Genomic DNA, 16,724 nt, shown 5'->3' on the forward strand with positions numbered 1-16,724 from the left:
AGGGTTCCGGGCATTCCAGATTCCACACTTGGGTGGCAGACTGGCAGTGCTGTAGAAGGAGAATGTACCCATATTGAATTATAAATATGTGTCGGGGAGACTGTGGCTCAAGAGGTAGAGCAGGTCGTCCAATGATCCATGGGTCGGCGGTTCTAATCCCGGCTCCTCCTGTCTACTGTCGAAGTGTCCTTGGGCAAGACACTGAACCCCAAATTGCTCCCGATGTGCTGGTTGGTACCTTGCATGGCTTCCGCCGCAATCGGTGTATGAATGTGTGTGTGAATGTAATGCACACATCTATGTAAAGCGCCTTGGATAAAGGTGCTATATAAATGCACCATTTACCATTTATTTACCATTTTCTCACATATACAACTCTCTCTCTCTCTCTCTCTCTGGCATACTCATAGGACCCATTAACATATATACATATACATCTACTGGCTTTGGCCTGGGTGGTTCAATTTAAACGTGTAACTACAGTACTGTACATACTTTATTTATGTTGTCCAATGTATTTTTTTCGTACAGCTGAAAAAACAGGAAGCCATTTATGAGGAGCCTGAAATCGATCACATCTATGAGGTTTGTAAGAGTTGGCATATTTTGCCATTATAAAAATGTAATTCTATAGATCATGAAATGTAATTTGACACATACGCTAAGTTGTCTTACAAACAGGAAACATGGTTTATTCTCACAGCTGTGTATACACACACACACACACACACACACACACACACACACACACACACACACACACACACACACACACACACACACACACATCCCTCACTCCAGTGAGCACATCATAGCATAGTTTGTTTGTCTAGTGTTGCTGTTGCTTCCTGTTGCATTTGAATGATGTGTAGGTGATTATTTCACTAAACAATACAATTGTCTATGGAGTAATAGGAGTATGGAGAAACAGAAAATGTAACCAGAATTTATTTAATGTTGTATATGTTGAAGTCATTATTGGGTAGCGGCTGCTTAAGACAACGGGAAGGGCCTCCTTGTGACCACAGACCGAGACTGGGTTCAAATGTGTTCTTCCTGTCTCTTTGTGGGAGCAGGGCCTGGCGATAGGGACATGTGGAGGAGATATTTACCAGGACATCTCTGTGTACACTGAGCCCGAGGGAGCTGAGGCCTCATGGGAAAGGGACTGATCACTTCTCTAGAGCAGGTGTTCCCAAACTTTTTAGCCTGTTCCTTGACCCAAAAGAGAGATTAGACGTTTGCGGGACCCAAACTAGTGAAAATAGCAGATCAGATCAGATCAGATCAGCTATTTTCACTATTCTTAAACATTTGTTTACTAATATGGAATTTCTTAGATTTTTCTTTGATTTCTTTAAGAAATTACTGGAAAGGGAATTGCAATTTGTTTTTAATTCATGATTTTTTTTCTTTTTCTTTTTTGGGAATGTTTCTTGAAAATGTTTTGAAATAATAATTAAAAACAATATTTAGGAAACAAAAAATAAGGGACCCATAAAAATGTGTCTGCGACCCACAGATGGGTCCCTACCCACTGTTTGGGAAGCAGTGTTCTAGAGGGCCATAAGGTGCTGCCACACTTATAAAACAGCCGCGCACGTCTTAAGCTGTGCGCAGCTTATTTTCCGAGTTTTTAGACAGCTGGTGGATGGAAAAGAAGCTCCACCTCCGCGGACGACTTGCGCGACGGCCAGATTCCCGGAAACGCTCTCCTCCGCGCAAGTCGTCTGCGGAGGTGGAGCTTAATTTCCATCCACCAGCTGTCTAAAAACTCGGAAAATAAGCTGCGCACAGCTTAAGACGTGCGCGGCTGTCGACCGTTTTGCGCTTAGGTGTGGAAACACTGATACACAGACCACCTGGCTGCACCTGCACTTCACTGGATAGTGGAGCAAAGGGACAAGATCACAGGCATACAGAATTTGTCAGTTGAAGCCTGAAAACGATGCTATGAAGTGGAGTTGACACAGTTGCAGTTTGATTAACATAGTGTGAAAAATACATATCTTTGCATTAATTTATTCTGGCATGTCAGAACTATGCAATTCATATATGAATGCAATACACTTGACATTATTTTCCTGACTTGATAACATTGGTGTCTAAAAATGTCTGTCTAGACGGCAGTATGTCCTCGATTATGAATCTGACTCATCATGAAGAACACAGACATTGCCATCATTGCTGTCCTCAGCAAAACGTCAGATGACATGGATATACCAAAGTCATGTTGCTTTGTGTGTACAGTTGCTTTGCTCCGTGGACCTGCATTTGATTTAACCTCTTTTGCTTTAACTGCAATAAAACCTATTTTGACCTCTGACCATACTGTGAATAACATTGTGTAATATTGTTATTCAATAATATAACTATGCCATCAAAGCAAAGCAAAGCAAAGTTCTTTGTTTACCCAGGGAAGTGGACTAAGCTCGAGATGCTTGTTTACAGCCACACCCTGCTCATAGAACATTTCATGGTAGGGGTTCAATGCCTTGCTCAAGGGCACTTCAGCGGTGGTAATTTTAACGTGTCGGTCCGGGGATTCGAACTGGCGACCTTCAGGTATCAAGACCGTTCGGCCACCGCTGCCCACAAATTAAATCCAATTCTGCTATGACTATGACACATAGTTGCCCTTAATTCAGCCACTCTGTAACTGTTACTCAACAGGGATTGAGAGGCATTTCATTTTCAATGGAAGCCAGTGACATGAAGCTACAAAGCTTGTAGCTGCTGCAAAAGATACAAAGCTACAAATAAGTTGAACCGCCTTCAAACTTAAGATACAAAGCGACAAATAAGCTGTGAATCTTTGTATCTTTGCATCTACCCGTGTGAACGCAGCCTTGCATTATGGGAAAACAATAAATTATTTTATATAAAAGGAATAGTATCAATCAATGCCTTTCATCTTGTTTTAATTGCTGTAACAGGTTACAATGAATAGCATATATAAATACATATAAAAGATGGCATCAACATATGCATAAGATAACAAATACAAAAATAAATTATTTTACAAATATCTAGCATTCAACAAATAAATTATAAATGGACCAATAAATAAATAAATAACAAATGTAAAAATAATTAAATTAGATAATACATCAAATGGAGAGAAAGAGAAAGGTTTTCAGTTTGCGATGAATGTGGCAGAAGCCAGAAGGTCAAGTCTCAGAAGGTGACTTCTGATCTCCTTCCTGATCAACTCCCAGGCCTCAGCGCTGTGACCCTGCAGACAGGAAATAGTGTTGAGCAGCCATTCACAAACCTTTTCATGTAAAAGACACCCAAATTAATATGTATTTGGCTTTGGACCCCAAACATTTTGAGTCAGGAACCCCTTATACAAGATGTGTTGTTAAAATGTTTCAATAATATTGTAGTGGAGTAAAAGTATAATATTTGCCTCTGAAATGTAGGCCTAGTAGAGTTGAAGTAAAAGTACTGAAAATTGTACTTAGTTACTACAACACTGGGATTTAGAAGGTGCTTTTAGAATCGGCCTCTAATTTTGATACTACAGTATATGAACTCATTTAGCTGGGGAGTCCCTTGACACTACAGTATATGAACTCATTTAGCTGGGGAGTCCCTTGACACTACAGTATATGAACTCATTTAGCTGGGGAGTCCCTTGACACTACAGTATATGAACTCATTTAGCTGGGGAGTCCCTTGACACTACAGTATATGAACTCATTTAGCATTTAGCAACCACCTCAAAGACCACGGGGGTTATTGCACTACAGCAAAAAATAACTGATCTACAAGCTCACAGCGCATTGCATTGCAAAGCATGGTCAGCTTGCAGATCTGCTAATCCCGGCATTTTTTTTTTTAATCTTTTGAAAAAGCTCACCTAGAATAATATACCTAAAATAGAGACTGCCAGGTTGAACGTGGTTTAATAAACAAAATGCTATGGCCTATGTGAAAGTGGTCAGGAGGTGCACGCACATCCCAGGCTAATTCAACGGGTGATCGAACAAAAATAACGAACTGCACTCGTCAGGAGTACTGAGTATACGTGACGAAGGCCACAGAGGCCGAAACGTTGCGTTTTTTAATTTTACCCACCTTGGTAAATAACGTTTTTGGAGGAGCTTTCAAAACGGTGTGCAGACTTATTCTTTCTTTTGCAAGGCCTATTATGTGAACCCTCAATAAAGAGCCCAAATGGAGGTTATTCTTAGATTATTCTCACCATCTGCTCCAGGACATGGTGTGACAGCCTCTTGAAGTACAAGTGCACCTTCCTGCTCTTTTTCATCCGATTCACCATCTACAACAGAATAATACCATAATTGGTTATCGCATTAATCCAACCAACGTGTAATTAGTTATTCAGTTCATTCAAATAATAATACACTTAAGGACTGAGTTATTGGCATGATGTAGTCTTTGGCAGTAAGTCAGGCTATATATATATATATATATATATATATATATACACACATACATACACCCTTAATTAAGACGCCCTGAGGGCGAGAAGCGACCTCGCCCTAAATGGCAAGGTCACTAGTAAACTGCGACTTCTGTACTGGCCATATATGTGAGCGTGTCTTGAGTGTACAGGGTTTGATGAGGTCAGATCAATAATTATATGGAGCGTGTCACGAGGCGTGACTGATGGGAGATGCAGGTCTTCATAGTAAACTGCGACCTACGTCGTAACAATTGTGGTATAATATCCTATTTTACATCTCTGCGGGATTTCACAAACAAGCACCTAGAATGTATTCAAACTTCAAAGACAATGTAGATCGGCTATTTTCAAGCATTATTGAAAGTATAAAACAGGTCAAACAATGCTTACACAGGAGCGTAGGCCCTCGCCCTGCTGGACTAAGACATTAACAAAGTCCTCCACCCTGCTGTCGTCCCAAGACGCAGAGTCCAGGTCCTCCTCAAATAGCTCAGCCATCTCCTCTATAGTCTGCACAATGAAGGCAAGCTTGTCCTCAGGCTGTGAACAGAAAGAAACTGCTGATAAACCACTACAGTAGAAGTAGGCCTATGTTATTACATTATGCATACTGAGAACATAACATTATTTTGTCTTCAGGTTCTATAGCAGGTGACAATGCAGTTGCTTTACTTTGTAGATTTGATTGATTAAATGATAAACATAGCCTAACGCCTACTACACTGCATTTCATGTATCAATTTATTTATGAGTAGTGGTTAGTTATTCATAGGTGATAGCACTATTAACTAATAATGAATACAGACAGAGAAATAATAACTATGTCCTTTATAACATTTACTAATGAACTATAACCTACATCAGCATACATACTGTATAGGTCTTAGGCATTTAGGCAGCCCCAGAAGAATAATTGTTCATCCAATCAATAATTAAATGGATCTAAACGACAACATACCTCCTCAGCAGGTGTGTGTGCATTTAGATCAGTAAACCTTGAATGTGAGGTTGATGCTTTATAATGGTATAGCAGTTATGCCGGCCAAATTGATAAGCTACTGCAGTAGTAGCCTACTATTAATGTTTATTAAGTACCAATTAAAACTCCTTTAAACAGTCCATTATAAAAGTGTTATCAACCTCACATAGCCATTATAGTCTCAGAATGAAAAGGATGGAGATTATATATAGGTTACCCCACGTTTCCCATGTTTAAGAATTTAAGACATTTTATGACTCAGAACTTACCGATGCTTTAAATGCCCGAGTGTACAGGCCATGTGGGAAGGGAACTGCAGCAGAATCCTCCTCTGTAAAAGCTCCACCCTACGTTTGACACAAACATTTAGCATAAGAACCCCTTTTGGTGTTAGCATTATGTTATGCTTTAGCTATTGAAAAATAGCAGATCTACAAGCCACCGAGTGGCACGCTACGAGCTTGTAGATCTGCTATTTTTGAAAAATCGAAGAACGACTGACATAGAAACATAGCTTTTTCAGAAAACTGTCAGGATGTAGAAGACATTTTTAGAATCTGATCTCAGGTCAAAATGGGTTAAACTGAAAGATGTCAAAAGATAGTTTTCAGTCATCCTGTGAGTAACCAAAAGCCACTTACCAGCTTAGCCAGCAAAAGCAACGAGTTTTCACTGTACTGTCTGAATTTATGATCCATCCATCTGCAACTTAGCGACATCCCATGGCTGCATACATTTAAACACAAGCAAAAAAACAATATCTTGGTGAACATTTTGAATGGTATGTTTATCCTTTGTAATAATAAACAAATAAATGTGGTTTTCGAAGACCAGTTTACCATTAGCCATGTCTCTCAGTTCCATTTATACTTGAACAAATCGAATAAGGCTCACCTGTTTCACTTTCCGGACTTGACAGTGGTTGTAAACTGTTCAGAAAGCGGTCCACTGGTCTTGGAAAGTACACTGGTCTTATTTAGCTCGATGACCCTTAACAAATTAGTTATCTAAATGGAGAATTAACTTAGCTGTCAAACTCTGTTCTCCATGTGCCGCAACATTTTCAAGTGAGCTTCATATTGAGACATTTCCCAAGTTTGTAGCCTACCAGTTGTTTGCTTTAGTGAAGATTAGCCTACTCAGAGCCCTAATGGGCTGAACTTCAGATATGCCCATGTTGTAAAACAGGTGTTGTCACAACATTTTTCAGGCCCTTTATCTGAGAGACATGAAATGAAATTGTGTTGCAGATTAAACCTTTTCATAATAGACTTGACACAAGTTGAGAGCACGATCAGTGTTGTGTAAATAAAGGGTTCAAAAACTTTTCAGGACAAGATCCCTTAAATAATTTTGAACTGGGGACCCCACCCCGACAAGCACTAGTAGGCATTATATTTAATATTTGACTGTTCCTCACTGCTCACACCGCCTCGCAGTGAGACGACCCCCCCCCCAAAATACACCAAAGCTGGCCGACCTACAAAGCTCACAGCACTGCAGCAAGCCTGTAGATCTATTTTGTGTTCCTGCCAGAATAGTGAAGTTCCCGTCAAGGATTTGGCAGACCACCTGTTGAAGACCATTGTAAACCACAGAACACTAGGCTAGACTGCTTGAGTGTGTTACTAGTGTTTATATAAATACAGTACTTTTTGATCTGTGAAATGATATAGCAGTTACACCATACATAAACTCACATTGAGCTACAGTAATGATAGCAATTGCCAATAATCTGGCAGTGGCAACATAATGTCATATAAGATTGACAGTGGCCTACAATGACTGTATGAGGCTGCTACTGAGAGCTCCAAGAATCTCCAGTGCAAGCCACATGTTCGTCAGTGTTGGGGTCCCCACCTGCTCTGCAGTGCAATCTTATGTATAGATTTATGTGCAGAGTATCTGAGTCAGTAAATGACATCATTGATGTCATTACTAACCCGTTACGTAGTTCTGTCAGGTTCTCCTCCAGACTGTGGAACCATTGGCGAACTTGTCTGTATGTTCGAAACTGAACATTGTGGAACTCTTATTGTATATTTCCTTCTATATTCTCTTTTTTTAATCTGTTGTTTTGTACTGTGATATGGATTCCCCTGAGTCTGCAATAAAGATTGAATTGATACCATTCACTATCAGTAATTAGTAAACTCCTTAAGGACAGATGATGAAACCTGTGCGAATGTAGACTTCAGACCCTTCAGGTGCAATGACATCATTTCAAATCAAGTGAAAACGAAAAGTAGCTATGCAGTATGAGCAGCAGATATACGTACAGTAAGCTGCAGTACGTGGGGAATAAATGACAACCAAACACCGATATAGAAAAGGACATCGTTCCGCTTTCAACCGAGGACCATCGTTTTAAATGTGGAGTTCAGGGTAAGAAAAATACGCTTCATGCATTCATTACAAATAGACACAAAGTACACGTGTGACAATATAACATTTTATTTCAAATTCTATAAAAATACATTATATATTATAACAGTCTGGTTATAACAGTCTATGGCAAGCCGTTTTAACTTTTAATCAAACCACCATCAAACATTCCTCCTAACTGTCCATATCCATAACCTCATTCTTCCTAGGAGGAATGACATCACTTTTGACATTCATGTGTATGGGGCTTTTAGTTTCAGATATCCCTAACTGCTTCTAAAAAAAACATTCTGGATATCTATAATTTAATTCTTACTAGGAGAAAATACAATTCTTAATAGGACAAACTACCATTTCAGATATACTAAATTACATTTGCACTAGTCATAATATGAATTGTGGATATCCATAATTAGATTTCTACTAGTCAATGTATTTTTGGATGTACAAAATTAAATTATGGATGTAAGGAATGTTTTTTTGAATATCTGAAATGGTAGTTTCCCCTAGTAAGACTTGCATTGTAGATATATGAAATGGTAGTTTCCCCTAGTAAGAATATTGTAGATTATGCAGAATGTGGATTTTAGATATCCAGGTTATGGATATTTGAAACTAAAAGCCTAATACTGCAATTAGATGCTCCTGGTTGCAGTTACTGGTGATGCGAGACTTCAGTTGAGTTCATCTGCCCTTCCATGGTTAATTCTTGCTGCAAGGAAAGGAAAAGCATCATTCCAGCAACTGTTCACATACAAGAGGCACTGCTAGTCTTTAGACTAGGCATTTCTGTTAGAGATTTGAATACTGATACAAACAAGATACATTTCACCTGTGAAATAACCAGAGAAACATAATGGCCAATACTAAGGTAGCTGAAGGATGTTAAGGTAGGTAGTATTTAGTGCAGGGTTAGCCAATAATTCACTTTTTCGTTAAGAACTCAAGAATTGAAACAATAATGTTATGGCATGCAAACCAGCATACAAACCAGTCATAGACTGTATATTGCTGAGGAGATAAAACACCCAACATGTTGCTCTTCTAAGAGGAAATTCCTTCTGATGTTTTGAGTTCAACCAAAGACTTCTAGAACTAGAAAATCCATCTGTAGTTTGGACTCGGAGGTTGTCTCCCTATTCCATTGAGGCATTTTTAACTATGGTCTTAATGTGTAGGAAGTTTAAGTTGGCAGTGGAGAGTCAGACATAAACCTAGTGTCGGTCAACAAATTAACATTAAGCATCACATCTGAAATGATGAAACTCATTATACAAAATACAAATGAAACTACTACATATCAGCTCAAAACGTGTCACATTGCGACGCGTTTTGAGCTTGTAGATCGGCTATTTTTGCTACGACAGTAATATGCAATGTGGCCCTCTGGAGTGAGTGTGGAAATATAGTGGCCCTCTCCATCGTCAAAGTTGCCCACCCCTGGTGTACAGTCAAAGACTTACCGCAAATTCTGAGTAGCTTCTGACAGATAAGCTTGGGCTTAAGGAGCCTTGGGGGCTGTTCTCATTGGTTCTTGGGCTTAAGGAGCCTTGGGGGTTGCTGTTCTCATTAGTTTTTTCCAGTGCACGCCGAGGCTTCCCCAGTCCAGGGGTTCTCTCGCCCTGGGGAGGGGAACCAAGAGTTACCATTTGCTTTCAACTAAAAACAGAGCTAGGTGTGATGATATTTATGGTCCAATGATTAATGTACCCATAATGTTTAAACCTCCTTAAAAGAACAATTCAACCTTTTCCACATAGGGGACCTCACCAATACAGGATGGTACAGTCAGGGCCGGCTTAACACCTCTGAGGGCCCCTGGGCACTGAAGCTTGCGCGCGCAACATTTTTGCTGTTTTATGCCTACCCCCCCCCCCCCCCCCAGAGTGACAGCCAATCTAGCACATTGTTGCTGCTTTACACACAATTGCACTTTTTAGCTGCCCTTCTCACCAACAATAAAACACTAATCTTTTTAGACACCATTTATTTCATTCGGATTAGCAGGGAAATTTTCTGTGGAGCTAAAAAGAAAATCAAAACTTCTTTTTTTTTTTAGGGGCCCCTGGTACCCAAGGGCCCCTGGGCACGTGCCCAAAGTGCCCATATGGTAGATCCGGCCCTGGGTACAGTACAGTCTGTCAATACTCAGGCGGACTTACTTGCGGTTTGCATTTCTAAACACCCAGGTTAAAACGTTGGCAAAATTGGCATGCTTTCCCACCTTTAATTTATAGTAGTGTAAATATCTCCCTACATGTCATTACTTCATTTTTTTGTAGTTTATTTTTCCTTGGGACTTTGCTCACCTGAATGTAGGTTTATTGTACCACTATGAACTACTCAGTCTGAACTCATGAGGAAAGAAAAGAGCCTTACACCGCAGCCACACTGCCAGTGATGAAATCTCATTGAATACATGTTTTTCAACTTTCCTGACGAGCGTGCCTGTGTGTTTGTGTTAGGTTGCACACAGGTGGTGAAAAACAACCATGCTGTTTTCGTGCTCATACCCAGACACCCACCCAGCCACCCAGCCACACACACATAACTCCGTAAGGCAGTGGTTGCAGCACTCAAAAAGACAAACCATGGCAGGAGATCAGTGTGAACATACCTGGCTAGAAGACAGTATAGTCTTGGAGTGGAGTGCCATCTTAAGGCTAGCTGTTCCAAAGCCTGAAGTGTGGGCAGCCTTGGATGTGGAGAGTGTTGGGGAGCTGGTGGACTGTGGAATGAAGGTAGTGGGTTACCGTGCAGAATGATTTTATAATGAACTAGGGCTGCAACAATGAACTAGGGATGCAACAATTTTCTTAATTATTATAAGACTTTTTAAATCCATATACACCCAGTCTGGTGTATATAGCATTATGTTATGCTTTAGCTATTGAAAAATAGCAGATCTACAAGCTCATAGCACGCCACCGAGTGGCGCACTACGAGCTTGTAGATCTGCTATTTTTGAAAAATCGAAGAACAACATAGAAACATAGCTTTTTCAGAAAACTGTCAGGATGTAGAAGACATTTTTAGAATCTGATCTCAGGTCAAAATGGGTTAAATGGATTAGATTTTTTTTGTATTCATTCTATTGCTATGAACCACAACAACTCTTCACAGCATCTTACCTTTGCCATTTTGGCAGGCGCGGAGCCGACCTTTGGCAAGGTGGGCGTGGCTGCCAGCCGCCTCTTGGCTGGGGTCATTCTTGTAGTGCCGAAGCGGATCTCCTCTTCCTTTAGCTTCAGCTTCTTCTGTTGCTGTTAAAAAGGAACACGTTTTGAAAAACCGTTCACAAATGAGAAGATGACTTGATTATTAGTCCAGTGTGGTTTACCCTCTCCATCTTTTCCAGCTCCTTCTCTGCCTGGAGGTTGTTCCACTTCGTTGCCATGTAGTTGATGAACTGCTGCCCGTTAACAAAGAAGTCCTTGCCGTGCTCTTGTTGCCACACCTCAACCTGTGCCTTGAGGGTCTTCTCTAGCTGGAGACGAAACAGAACATTGACACCAAACCGGGTCATTTTTTTTAACACTGAGGATTTTGCTGTGTGCTGTAAAAGTTAAAAGCACCATCAATGCTGTACAAGTAACACCACCAGTAATGCATGATGTAAAATAATAATAAAGTACCTGACACTTTTGTCTCATCAAAATGTCTGTTATTTTTTAAATGACTCATCCCTGTATTTAGGTAAGACAAAATGGTCAAGCTACAAGCTCACAATTGGTTAGATGAGCTTTTAAACTGCCATTTTGTCATCTAAAATGACATGCTTTAAGGGTTGCCAGGGTTAAGCTTGCAGTTCAACTGCAAGCCATATGCATTGGCCTGTTGAACCAAGATCATACAGTACATGCTTAAAGAGCACCATCTACTGGCCAGTGTTGACTATGCACCAACCATGCAGTAACTTCCCAAACCTTCCGTTTGTTGTGGGAGATGCAGGGCAGGAAGTTTCTTTTTTGGCTCTAGGCATAGTCGACACATGCAATGCCAATTACAAAACCAAAACAAGTGGGCCTCTATGGGTAGCATTTGAATACCAACAGTTATCGGTGATCATTTTGTCATCAGGCAAGCGTGCAGACAAATGTATCTTGTGCCTATAGAAAACATTTAAAGATCTGCTCACCTTGGACAGGCCTTTCTGTATATCAGACCTGTGCTTCTGTTCTTTAAGAAGGTTCCCTCCTCGATTGTTAAATCTGGAGGGATCATTGGCCTTTTTCTGAGGTGGAAGAATATGCATACAATGAGTTGTTACTAAAAGTAAAAGATTGTACAGTGTTATTTTCATTATCAGAAAAACACATTCAGACAAAAGGTTCTATTCTGGTTTAATATTAACTTGTAAAACACACACACTACCCCCCCACACCCCGCCAGAGAAGAGAGAAACAGATAACACCCACCTGGCCTAAATACAGGCATAAGTGCACACAATCCTCAGGGTGTGACAGAGTACTCACATCAAGCTCCACAAAGAGTTCCCAGTTTTCTTGCCACTGTGTGACTCCCTCAAACAGTACTCTGTGGTCCTCATAGTACTGGTTGAGAATCACCACCTCCTGTTCGTGCAGGCTGAGAAGCTCCTCTGTGAAGTTGTCTTGAGAAAGATGCAATCATTGCAAATGTACACATTTGTGGAAAAGGCTGAATTGTGGATATTACAGAGCATGCGCCTTTGTTCAACAATTTCATTAACCACATGAACGATTAACGTTTGGTGAACACAGCAGATCTACAAGCATATGATCTATAAGCTTGTAGATCTGCTGTGGTCACCAAATGTTAATCGTTGCCATTTTCAACTAAGATGGGAGTTGGTTTAAGTGGTTGACGTATGCACAGATCCATCATAGCAAACAAACACCTCCAATTTAGGCATTTAGCAGACGCCCTTTATCCAGTGACTTGCATTAACCCATTTTGGACATCCATGGGTCGGACCGACTCGACACCGGGCACTGCACTCCCTGTGGGGGTGTGAAACGCGTGTGTTGAATTTGAAGTTGGTGGGGCGAACGGTTCTCGAGTTACGTAGACACAGAGACTTGGTGCATTTACAGACAGATTTTCTTTATAATAGATTAACTGTTGCACTCCCGGCATTACCAAAGTAGATCGGGTGTCAGGTCAGCCACTCACCATCGTAATAGGCAGTGAAGGCTTGCCGCTGCTCCTGGCTATAGAAACACTTGTCCCACAACAGGACAACCTCAGCTCTGATGACCTCAGTGAAAGATTTCAAGTTCTTCAACTTCTGCACCTCCATGCGCTGGAGCTCATCTTTGAGCTGGTCAGGCAGAACACACAGCCAAATTACGTTTCAATTTATCTCAATTTGCAGTACACCTTGTTAGCGATCATCTTGATCAATATGCTGACAATGAGAAATCGTATCACAACAATGTCTTACCGCCTCTCGATTCCTGTTCTTGGAATTGAGCATGTGGTCAGACATGACCTCCCTCTCCTCCTGAGGAATGTGCAGTCTCTCCCACAGGTCCTGGATCTTGGAGCGAATTGTAGAACAATACTGCTCATTTTGCAGCTTTGCTTCTTCCATCTGGTGGAAGAAACAAACAAAATGGATGATTGGCAAGTCTTTCTATGAATATTCTTTATCTCCATCACAGCTTTATTTACAGACAGGAGGGGTGAATATGATTATGAACCATGGTTAACTTGTCAAACATTTTTGAGTGGTGCAACCACTCCTATAAAAAAAAGTGCTTGTTCACCACCAAGTGTCACTGTTGCACAGCCTAACACAGGCCAGGGTGGAGGGCTTGTACAGTACAGTACGTACAGCACAAGTACAGTACAGCACCACTCACTTCAGATGGGTCTGATTTTTCCACTTGATTCAGTCCGTTGCATCATAACTTATGAACCCTACAGCTCACAATGCATTGCAATCTTGTAGATTGGCCATTTCACAGTTCTAAGCGATTTGGTTTAGACTAGAGAAAAGAACATGGGGGCCAGTCAAGTGGTTAAAGTGTATCTGAAGCCTTTACCTGACCGAGGTGGAGTTTGAGGCCATCAAGGTTGCTGATGGACAGGCAGAAATATGCCTCGTCCTCACATAACACCTGCTTCTCAAAACTGGTTTCAGGGACCAACTCCAAATCATCCATTAACGAAATGACCCGCTTCTTAATGCTGCTGAACTCCTCAAGCCTACGCTCCTGAAAAAGCAGACAGAAAGCAGGAATGCCATTTAGTTTTTGTGATTAAAATGTATAGGGTTGAGTGCTCTCGAGTAAGGAGGGGCATTTCTACAACATGAACCCAGGAGAAGTCCAAACGAAAAGGTTCAGATTGTCAGCCATTTCATAGAAAACACAACTAGACCCATTTTAGCTCCAATGTGACTCAAATTAACTATGACTAGCTATGACTAGCTTTCATACATGTACCCTTACAGCCATGATGATCAAACTGTTATATCCATGCCAAGACCTAAACATTGACTCCTGTGTGTAGAGTAAAACTACAAGTCAACACAAGATAGTTGAACAGGATAACAATAGTCAAACCTAAAGGGTTTACCGATTAGTTCTCCAGCATAAGTGCAGTGGTTGAGTTGGAGACTTGACTCTCATACATTACCATTTGGACAGCACTACTAAAGTATACAACTTCCCCCCCCACCTTTTTTCCCCTCACTGTAGGCTATATGTTTCTTTCCCTTTTTACCTCTATGATGAATTCCTGTTCTGTTCTTTGACTATATAGAAGTGTCTATTTGTACGTCTCTAAATGTTTTGATGAATTGAACATGGTGGACCCTCTTGTAAACAAGTGTAATGCTTAATTGGGTCGTCCACACAGTTAAGTCTTTGTATTGAGTTTGTGCTTGAAATGTACTGTAATTCTGCAAACTGTTAATAAATATTTCAATCAATCAAAAAACAAACACACACTAAAGAATGAGTGTTTTGGTTGATTTGGATTTGATATTACAAGCTCTTGTCAATTAATTAAGTAAAATCTGCACTATGGTCAGTGACCCCAGGACTTCAGAAAAGTAGCCATAAAATAAAACTGGGAAATTGCAATAAATAAACAGCAAGCATTAAACCTTCTCTTTGGCCAGGTTGTCCAGGTAGGAGCGGTAGGCCTGTAGCTGCTCCTGGGATGGTACATCATCATGGCTGATGACGTCGTAGGGGGAACAACACATCACGTTACACAGCTCACGGTCTGTAGACACGAGACCACCGAGCACTTCCATTCTGTGACTCCTCTGTCTCCGCAAATCCTCCACACATGTTCGAGTTGCCTTCTCCAGCTCCAGCATGGTGCCGCCCCTTTCTGCCTAAAGACAAAGTTGTACCAAGGATTTTAACCCATTTTGACCTGAGATCAGATTAAAAAAATGTCTGTTTGAAAATGACAGTTTTCTGAAAAAGCTAAGTTTCTATGTCAGTCGTTCTTCGATTTTTCAAAAATAGCAGACCTACACGCTCGTAGCGCGCCACTCGGTGGCGCGCTATGAGCTTGTAGATCTGCTATTTTTCAATAGCTAAAGCATAACATAATGCTAACACCAAAAGGGGTTCCCGCCCAAAATGGGTCAATGGACAAAACGTATGAATGACGTACTAAAAATCTAAAATGTGTCTGTGGGAATGTACCTCAAAGGGGGGCAGATTAAGTTTTTTGCACAGCATGTCAATTTCCTGCTGAAACAGTGCTATGTTTGCCGCCATTCTTGTCTTCATAGTCTGTTCCTCCTCAATCATTTTGTCCAGCAACTCCTTAAATACAAGTTAACAGGTGTTTATCAGCCATCCAGCAGTTACCAAGGCCAACCGATGGCTGACTTTTGCCAGATAATGTGGAACTCACTTTAATGTGTTTAGACACAATGTGTGTTCTCTCTATGCGCTGTTCTTCTAGAATGCCTACATCCTCCCAAATGTCCCCCAGTCTATGCAAAGCCCTGCTGAGGTAGGTCACTGCCTCCTCTGCATGAACTATACTGGAATGACAGAAGATGAGGTCAAGTTAGAGATCAGATGCTCAAGTGTAAACAAGTATAGTTTCGATATGCCAACATATCTGGAGTGAACTGAAAGAGTTTTAAGCTGAAACCAAATTTAGCATCTCAAAAAGTCTACTGCTTCTACGATTCTGCCCACTGCAGGGCAGAATCGTAGAAGCAGTAGACTTTTTACTAAGGCTATGGACCAGAGCTAGTCCAGTGCCAGACTCGCTGTAAGCACTGGACCAGGGCTATGGTCGGGTATGCACACTGGCTAATGTTTTTTTTGATTGATTGAAATATGTATTAACAGTTTGCAGAATTACAGTACATTTCAAGCACAAACTTAATACAAAGGCTGTTAACTGTGAGTGGACGACCCAATTACGCATTACACTTGTTTCCAATAGGGTCCACCATGTTCAATTCATCAAAAACATTTAGAGACGTACAAATAGACACTTCTATATAGACAAAGAACAGAACAGGAATTCATCATAATGGATTAGGAGGAGTGAGGAACACGCAACGGCAACAGAACAATTTAATCTCACTTTTCACATACAGATACCTACTATTACTAACCTTCTCCTTGTGCTCATGATTATGGTACCACTGGCTTTTCCACTTTACACCTCAGGTGCGTGTCACGTGTGTGAACCCTCCTTTATATACTCTATGGTGTGAACTTTTTAAATATTGCGGGGGTCCTCCGAGGTGGAAAGCAGTGGTGACGCGAGGTTAGTATGACTATGAGCTAAAATATTTGTTATGCATTCCCCCCTATCTCCACATATTGGTATATTCCAAGAGCCAGGTTCAGCAGGTGCAAAAATTGCAAAATACATTGTTAATTAGCAAATTGCAGTGGTGTGCAAATTGGCACTGTGGGCTGTGGCAGAGTAACCTGACTCTGCCCTCTG

At 40.9% G+C, this 16,724-nt stretch overlaps 1 protein-coding gene across 2 annotated transcripts; it reads right to left on the reverse strand.

Annotated features, from left to right (window-relative positions):
* Nucleotides 1-7,852: 7,852 nt before the first annotated feature.
* LOC306915702 (protein regulator of cytokinesis 1-like) lies at nucleotides 7,853-16,429 on the reverse strand. 2 transcript variants are annotated; one of them, XM_079493234.1, is made up of 14 exons: nucleotides 16,387-16,429; nucleotides 15,666-15,798; nucleotides 15,452-15,574; nucleotides 14,896-15,132; nucleotides 13,829-13,999; nucleotides 13,225-13,374; nucleotides 12,954-13,101; nucleotides 12,275-12,411; nucleotides 11,938-12,033; nucleotides 11,140-11,286; nucleotides 10,931-11,056; nucleotides 10,417-10,527; nucleotides 9,263-9,421; nucleotides 7,853-8,511 (listed from the first exon to the last, which is right to left on the reverse strand). In XM_079493234.1, the coding sequence occupies exons 1-14, from the start codon at nucleotides 16,401-16,403 to the stop codon at nucleotides 8,455-8,457; spliced, it is 1,812 nt and encodes a 603-aa protein (XP_079349360.1). In that variant the 5' UTR covers nucleotides 16,404-16,429; the 3' UTR covers nucleotides 7,853-8,454. The 2 variants fall into 2 exon arrangements, with proteins under 2 accessions (XP_079349360.1, XP_079349359.1); XM_079493233.1 differs by having other exon boundaries at nucleotides 10,931-11,062.
* Between the last annotated feature and the right edge of the window lie 295 nt (nucleotides 16,430-16,724).

Source organism: Electrona antarctica (assembly GCF_951216825.1).
Source record: "Electrona antarctica genome assembly, chromosome: 22".
NCBI lineage: Eukaryota > Metazoa > Chordata > Actinopteri > Myctophiformes > Myctophidae > Electrona > Electrona antarctica.